Source organism: Petaurus breviceps, unplaced genomic scaffold, assembly GCF_028583685.1.
Source record: "Petaurus breviceps papuanus isolate PSGF00001 unplaced genomic scaffold, PetGlider_PUasm1.0 90740, whole genome shotgun sequence".
In the NCBI taxonomy this organism is placed as follows: domain Eukaryota; kingdom Metazoa; phylum Chordata; class Mammalia; order Diprotodontia; family Petauridae; genus Petaurus; species Petaurus breviceps.
The window spans coordinates 2,425,965-2,434,205 of NW_027187330.1; the positions used below are offsets into that span (position 1 = coordinate 2,425,965).

At 46.4% G+C, this 8,241-nt stretch overlaps 1 protein-coding gene across 1 annotated transcript; it reads right to left on the reverse strand.

Moving 5' to 3' along the window:
- Positions 1 to 99: 99 nt before the first annotated feature.
- On the reverse strand, positions 100 to 7,794 carry AVPI1 (arginine vasopressin induced 1). Its single transcript, XM_069067147.1, has 3 exons — positions 7,616 to 7,794; positions 1,739 to 2,026; positions 100 to 1,004 (listed from the first exon to the last, which is right to left on the reverse strand). The coding sequence occupies exons 2-3, from the start codon at positions 2,014 to 2,016 to the stop codon at positions 821 to 823; spliced, it is 462 nt and encodes a 153-aa protein (XP_068923248.1). The 5' UTR covers positions 2,017 to 2,026; positions 7,616 to 7,794; the 3' UTR covers positions 100 to 820.
- Between the last annotated feature and the right edge of the window lie 447 nt (positions 7,795 to 8,241).

Below are 8,241 nucleotides of genomic sequence, written 5' to 3' on the forward strand. Positions count from 1 at the left end.
GAAATGTCAGGTTTGCTTGTTAGAGACCCTTTGTCTCACATCCCTCCAAGTCTGATCCCCTAATCAGTACTTACCTGTTTCATGACAAATACACTGTGCTTTATGATAAAGTTTTATTATTAAATATTCTCATTTACTCAAGGGAACTCTAGCCAGAGTTTTCTCTTTGCCTTTGTCTTTTTGGCAGGTAGGCAAAGAAAGAGGCAGCTTGGTGTAGTAGAAAGAGTGCTGAACCCAGAGTTGAGGTCTGGGTTTGAATTCCACCTCAGACACTAGCTGTGTGACCACGGGCAGGTTTATTAACCTTGCTGACTTTGTTTCCTCATTTATAAAGTGGGGGAAAATCATGCTTGCACTACCTACCTCAAAGGGTTGTTGTGAGTAAAGTGCTTTGTAAACCTTAAAAGTGCTATGAATCATTGTTGACATCCCTGGGATGGGCCTGTTAGACTACTGGTTAAAGACTTAGTAATAAATAACCCAGGCCTGAGCCTGGGTCCGGCAGAAATCTTGAGGAATGTGGTTTAGTCTCGCTATAGTGTTAGTTTGGAAGGAGAGGGGTTGTTTAATAGCAGGGGCTGTTAATGTTTTCACTCATTCTGGGGAAGAGCAAGTTCCCAGACAGTGAAGAGATCAGAAGCCCCCCACCTACTCCTTAACTTAGTAGGTCCCTTTGGCTAGAACCTTCGTCTTCCCTGGGGGGCTTGCTGACTTAGGCCTCACTTCTTTCTCTGCCTCCCCACATCCCTTCAAAGGCATCCCATCCCTTCTGGGAACATCTGGATTCCTGGGCAGGGGAGCCCCAGCCACCCTCAGCAGATCAGTGTCTGATTTGGTGGAGATAGCTCGTGGGGCTTGTCTTTCGCCAGCTCCGCCGGTTCCTGGCACTGGTTTTTGGGTTTAGGTTCCTGGCACTTGTTCCTGGGTTCAGGTGCTGCCCATTGGTGGTAAACTCTGTGGAACTGCTTGAAGGATCGGCAGGTGGAGAGCAGTCCTCTGGTACTCTGTAAGGAACAAGTACAGGCAATAGTTGAGTCATTTAAACTAGCAGGGAAGATGAAATGAGGACCCGGGGTATTCCAGGTTCTTCAGAAACACCAGATTCATGCTGGCACCAGAAGAGCTTTACCACCCAAAGCATGTGTGGTGACCACCGTATGGCATCTGGTTCCTCTCAAGCTATTGGGGAGCTCTAGTTCTTGGCTCATGAGATGTTATCTGCTGAGGTCTGATGATGCATCCGATCATTGGAGAGCACTAGGTGAGAAGTCCTGCCTGGGTCCACAGCTAAACTGGACTTGCCAGGTACACAGCTCAAATGTGGCAGCGACATGGCATGGTATAAGGAGCCTCAGAAAGACTTCAGATCCTGCCTCAACATCCTTGCTAGTTTGATGACTCTGAAAGCTCTAAGTCTGTTTCTTCATCTGTAAAATGGAGGTAATAACACCTACCTCACAGGGTTGTGAAACTCAAATGTGAACACACACACACACATGCACACATGCATACATGCATATATGTCTATATGTGTTTTGCAGCCCTTAAAGCATTATTTAAACCTTAGCTGCTTTGTTATTATTAAACAATATGCTGAGACCTATGTCATTTCCTTCCCAAATATTAGGGCAGCTTCATCATGGGGTGAGGTTCAAGGCTGCCCATGGCTATGAGGACTAGAATTTTATTCTCCACAAATGCCCCCCTGATCACTCTTCACCCAGGCTCAGAAACCTACCTACGTCGACTGCAGTGCTGCAGTGAGTGGCCCAGCGGCCGTCTTTTCTTCCTGCGCAGCTGCCTCAAGGCTTCAGCCACCCTGTGGTCCCCAGCATACTCCCAGATGATCTGTGCTCGTTCCTCAGCCTGTCTGTCCCCACTGCGCTGAAATAAGCCTTGAATTTGTAGCAATTCTGCATCCTGGAATATGTTGGCAGAGGCTTGCTTTCGTCCCCGGACTCCTGCTGGTGCCTGCCCTGGGGGTGGCTCACTCACCACAGAGGCTGGAGTGCCCATCTCAGACTCCCTAAGAGGAAAACACACATAGCCTTTGTCAGTCCAATGAGATATCTTTTTTTAGGCACGGATGAAAAGGAGACACCAAAATCCAGCTTGTAAATTTCAGAGCCTGGACTCGAACCATATGATCAGTCGCTCACGCACCGCTTGTGAGGCAAGCATCATGCTAAGCATTGGGGAGACAAAGAAAAGCCAAAAACATCCTGTTGTCAGGAACTCACAGTCTGATGGGGGAGACAACTATGTACAAATAGGATATAAACAGGATAAGTAGGAAATGACAGGGGGAAAGCACTAGAATTAAGGGGAATTGGGATCTTCCTATAGAAGATGGGACTTTTGTTGAGACTTGGAGGAAGCCAGGAAGTAGATGGAGGAGAAGGGATGGAATGGGATCACTAGTACATGCAGAGGGATTTGCCTTGGCAAGGAGGAAGACCTCATTTGAGATGGGTTAAAGGACAGTGGTGGAAGTCATCTAGGTGATGTAAAATGAAGAGAGGAGGGAACTTGGCAAAGGGTGGGGGGAGAGGGTGGCACTGGCACTCTATCCAATGAGCCACCTAGCTGCCCTAATGAGTTAATTAGGGAGGTGTAAAAGGATTGCCTGTGGCAGTGAGACCCAGTTGAAGTTAACACATCTATAGTGGACGCAGTCAACATGGTTTTGTGACTTTCTCTATACTGTGATTAGGGGCTGAAGTATCAAAGGATGAGATCTTCAGTATAATAAGAGACAAGAGACTCAAAAGGACAGTGTAAAATTGAACTGGTTCACCAAGAGACCAAGATTTGGAAAGGTGGAGGGTATAACTAGAGCACCAGGAATGGCCTAGGAGGGATTATAGGTCGAGGTATGGGGCAAAGAATAGAGTCTGGAATTGTAAATCAGAAGGTAGATTATGATCAGATGAGGCACTTTCAGAGTTTATAGAAGTGGTTCATTTATGGGTGAGGACGAGATCAAGGGGATGGCCATCTTTGTGGCTCTGTATTTAACCCTAACTCTAATCCAATTCTGTTTTCTTGTTTCTAATCTTAACTCGCTCTAACTCTGTTTTTAACCCTTACATAGGCAAGTCACTCAGAATTATCTGTAGAGTAGACCTACTCTCCCTCTCTCACACTTGCTGTGAAGAAAGTGTGCTGCAAACCTTAAAAGTGCCTTAGATATGTGAGCTACTGTTATTATCCAAGGTCAGAAATAATTTCCAGGGCATTCAGCATTCCAGATCTCTAGGAGCAAAAGTGAAAATAAGTTCTTCTTCTTCTTTTTTTTTTTTGAGGGCAATTGGGGTTAAGTAACTAGCCCAAGGTCACATGGCTAGTTTGTGTGTGCGTGCTCATGTGCGTGCTAAGTATCTGAGGCTGGATCTGAACTTAGGTCCTTCTGACTCCAGGGCCAGCACTCTATTCACTGCGTCACCTAGCTGCCCCAAAATAAGTTCTTAAAGTAGATAAAAATGAAATAGTCCCTACTCCTACGGGACTTAGAAAGTGAGGTATGGGGAGTGTGTGCCCAGAGAAAGGCAGGTTGTTGGGGTCAAAAGAGCTCTGGTCAGGATTCAAATAACAGGTTAGAAACTAATTTTGTGGTGATGACAAGTCATTTAGTCTCTGAACCCCAGTTTCCTCATGGATGAAACAGAGATAATACTATACTATCTACCATAGGTTAGTTGTCAAGTTAGCATCCAAGAATATTGTGGAAGGAGCCCTGGGCTCGGTTCAAGTTCCAGTTCTGACCCTACTCACTAGTTGTGGCAACTTTCTAAATTTTAAAATGCTCTATCAATGTGGGACTAGGGGTCCATGTGAAAGTTTTATCTGCTTTCATCAGCAGATCATCTTGGGGGTGGGAGATGACAGGGGTGGAATTTGCAAGCTATACTCATCTCTGCAGTAGAGGTGAGAGTTTTAAAACTCTTAAAGCCTTGTATCATCTTCTTTACCTCTCACTTTCTAGTTGTCAGGCTGGGCCCTAGAACCTCACAAAAGCTTACAAGTGATTGTTGAACCTGGGGTCCTTTGAGTAGTGAGAAATGGGTAGGGACATTGTCAGAGTCTCACCTAGGTTCTTCTGAGTCAGACATACAACATTTTGCTTGAAGGATGTGACCCTAATAACAAGGCTATTTGATTGTCAGAGCCTTTTTTGTATCCAATTCTGAGTTTTCTCCATTTTTATAGTACCAGAAATATGGAGCTAAGAATACTACCTAGACTTGGATTCAGGAGACCCAGATTTTAATCCTGCCTCAGACACTTAATATTTGTGTGACAATAAGTCACTTCCTTAAATCTCAATTTCCTCATCCCTTAAACGAGGGATGCTGTTTAAATGTGAATTGTATTTTCTTCCCCTATCCTAAACCTTCCCTCTTCTTCTCCACCTTATTACCTCTCACATGTCAGTTCTTCCTCTCCCATTCCAACTGTAAACACAGAATTCACTTTATTGTTCCTCTGCTAAAATCTGGGCATTGCTGGGGGTAAAATAAATGAACATCTGTCTTTACTCCTCCCATCTGACTGTTCCCTGTGCTGTATCTGAGAGCTCTGCCTCTCTCCCATGGTGGTTGAGGAGTAAAACTGTTACTTGTGAAAAAAGCACCAGGCCTAACATTTCTGCTCTATAGAAATACCATTATTATTAACAACAAGCACTGATTCATTTCCTGCAGTCTGCAGGGTGCTATGTTAGGTGCTGGAGTTACTGATAAGTCTGGGGGACTGCCAAAGACTGAGGAAATTTTCAAATCCTAACCTAAGGAATAGAAATGGGAAGCTCTGGAAATGTCAGGAGTATCACTGACCCACCAAACATTTTTAATAGCTCACTTTCTTCCAAGAAGGGTAGAAGCCGTAAGCTAAGTGGAAACCACCATTCCTGAATACTCACCTGCCAGAAATTATTTGTTTCGAATGAGTGTCTGTTTGCAAGATGAAGACTGCCTCTAATTTACTTCAGATTCTTCAGAGTAAGGGAACGGTGTAGTGATTGATTAGCACAGTGGACCGACAGATAGGAGGCCTGGCTTCCAGTCCTAGCCTTCTTTGTCAGAAGTCCTTGGCCAGGTCGGACGCTATCAGAGTGTCTGAGTTTCTTTAGCTATAAAATGGGGGCACTGGAATCTATCTCTGCGCATAGTTATTTGCATGCTGATTGTGAGCTCTTGGAGAGTACACTGTTTTTTGTCTTTCTTTGGTATTCCCAGCACATAGTAGGCTCTTAATAAATGCTCATCACTGACTCTTCCTGGCCTTAGTTTGTATCATGAAAGTTCAGTTTACTTACAAAGAAGTTTACATTCTGTGGGCATGGGAAATACACTCTATACTGCTCCAACCAAATAGCAAATGGTTTAAATAGCAAAATATTTTTCACATCTTTTTTTCCACCTTTACAACAATCTCTTTGACCCTCAAAATTTGCTTCTGGATCTAACAGATATGTTTTCCCTAAAATGTTAATGGAAAAATACTAGGAAAGAAATCAACTGATCATCCATTAGTCAGAAGGCCTTTGATGGCTTGTACAATGAATGTTTACTGCATAAAACCTTTGCTTTGAACCTAGGTGTCCACAGCATGAAGAAAACTGGTGTTAAGCTGAATTTGGAAGGCCAGAGTGGTATTGGGGAGAACCCAGGTTTGGTCATTAATTAGCCAAATGGCCTTGGGTAGGTCATTTTAATTTCCCTAGGTCTCAGTTTCCTCTGTAAAATGAAATTGGAATAGATGTTTTTTTTGAGGGAACCATAGAAGGCTGTGATATTCCTTGGGTCAAAATCCTGTTTAGTCTATAGGGAACTTGAATAGCAAGGATAGGCAGCTTGGGAGTTACTACCTAGGAATGGCCTGTGTGAACAGGTCTTGTTGCCCAGATTTTAGGCACACCCTTCCCAACCATATGCTCCCCACTCCCACCCCACCCCCAAGTAAAAGCAGATTATATCTAGACACAAAACAGTATGGCTCAGATTTCTACCAGTCAAGAGCACTAAGTAATTTGGACTACCTGGATTTGAAGGTTGTGTCATTGGTTACCTGTGTGACCTCAGGAAACTCACGACCTCTAAAAAAGGAGGGTTGGGGAAGCTAACTGGAAGACCCCCTCATGTTCTTTCCAGTTTTAAATCTATGTATGAGATTTTATGTCGGTCAGTACTAAGTATGAATGACTCCTCTGTCTCTAGTGGTATTGTGGATTGTGGTGTGCATAGAGGGAAGAGAAGGTTGTTGGGTCCTCTAGTTTAGAACTTATTTCTTATTTATAAATAAATTATATAAAAAATTCTTATTTCCTGTAATAGCTGTAACTTCTCTAAGACCAAGGATCAGCAGCGGGGTGTAGGAAAATACCTCTGGGTTGATACCCAGAGCTAGACAATCCCAGCAGCCTCTATAGCTCTCCAAGTCTGGTTTTACAAATACTGGGATGTTCTCTCTAGGTTCCCTCAGATTAACCTGGCCAGCCAGGGAACAACTGTGACTCAATTTGCTTTGGGGAGATTCCTTTGTCACTGCCATCTGTGGGAAACTAGGACAAAGAACAGGAAGGTCCTATCTGTGGCTCAGTAGGAGAGGACAATGTATCTAGGATCCACTGTCTTCCTTTGCTTAATAGGGTCAAAGAAGTTTGATAGCTATTAGACGATGCTATCAGAGCAGAGCCTCAAGGACTCAAGCCCTCCAGAATCCCCCAGGTGGGGTGCTGGGCTAGGAGCCCCTGGGGGACTCAAGATTGTTTCTACCAACACTTAGGGCTTGAGATTTAAGTGGAGAAGGAGACATCAGAAAAACTGACTCAGCTATTACTTTTACTTTTGCCTTCTTGTTTCTGCCCAGATAGTTGGTCTGTGTTGGTGCCAAGCCCCTCTTCAAAAGACTCTAGAGGAAGTCAAGGAAAAGCTTTGAAATCTCTCAGGAAATTGATTGCGGTGTCTGTTTATTTCTTTAGATTAGGTCAGGGAGTAAAGGTCAGAAATCGCAGCAGAGTACCCACGGGCTCCATTCCACTGCCCAGGAAGACGCTTATGAGATTGACCATTGAACTAAGGGGCTGAATGCGTGATCTGTCTTCAGCTCGGGGCTCTTCTCCCTTGCAGTCCTCAGTCTGTAATGTATCCCTTTATCTCTCCACGTTCCCACCCTTTCAGCACTGTCCGGCTTCTCCAAAAGAGTGGCTAACGAAACCCTCAACCCTTAGCAGAGTCTGCGGCTCAGCCGGGGCTCCTCTTTTACATCCCGCAGCAATCTGTGGGTTCCGAGCAGCGCCTGCGCGCCGGTTCCGGAGCCCGAGGATTCGGAGAAGGGGTGGGGGGAAGAGGGGGGTCATATTGACATCGATGACAGTACAAGCTCCCCAATACTCGTCTCGTTGCACCCCTCGGCAGTCCGTAACGCGTACACCAGACAGCTCACGACTCTGCGGGCTCTAGAGCATGAGACCGAGCCGGAAAGCGGTGGAGGGACTCTTCGCTTTCGGGGGGGGGGGGGCTCTGGGTCTGGTAAGCTACTCCTTCCTCCCTATCCCAACAGCGCTCTGCAGCACAACCTGCGCAAGCGACCCCCGTGCATCTATCTCTCTTACCTTTCTACCGACGTGACTCAGCCAGAACGGGGCCGCGAGAAAGCTCGCCTACGGGGAACGCTGCGACCCTGCTCACTTCCACGATTCCATCCGATCCGGAGGATAAGGCCAACCCACAGCCACTGCCTCGGCTTCAGCTCGGGGGTAAACGTTCCAAAATCGAACGCGAAGAACCCAGACGACCAATCAGAGCCTCACTAGGGAAGGGGGCGTGTCCCTCCAGCCCTCCCCATCCCCATCCCCATCCCCCAGCCGGGCCGCAGGCTTCATTGACGTCAATACACTAAGCAGAGCTCGGTTTGGCCGGCTCCGAGAACCGGGGCGGAGTCGCATTCCTGTCCCTGGGGTGCGGCGGCGACAAGCGTGCTCCAACGCACGTGATGACTTCCTCTTTTAGGCTGGCTCTGTAGCCACGGGGTTCCAGTGTAAGGCCTGCGTGAGAAGGGGTCTTCATGTCTGCTAAGGGTCTCTTGGCTCCTCTCCCCCCACCCCTCCCTCCACACAGTTATTCCCGCCTCCCCTCCTCAGGTTTGTTCTGTGGCAGTCTGGAAAGGGACCAGCAATTCTGTAACAAGGCCGACTGCTGTCCGAGCTGTCAGTCCCTAGGGTTGGCGAATCAGGCCAGA

What these genes read in the sequence shown, in the direction of transcription:
- AVPI1 (XM_069067147.1), bottom strand. Translation starts at nt 2,016, where the DNA reads ATGGGCACTCCAGCCTCTGTGGTGAGTGAGCCACCCCCAGGGCAGGCA. An exon ending in CAGCACTGCAGTCGACGTAG is followed by an intron (nt 1,005 to 1,738) that starts GTAGGTTTCTGA and finishes TGTTCCTTACAG; the next exon opens with AGTACCAGAGGACTGCTCTC.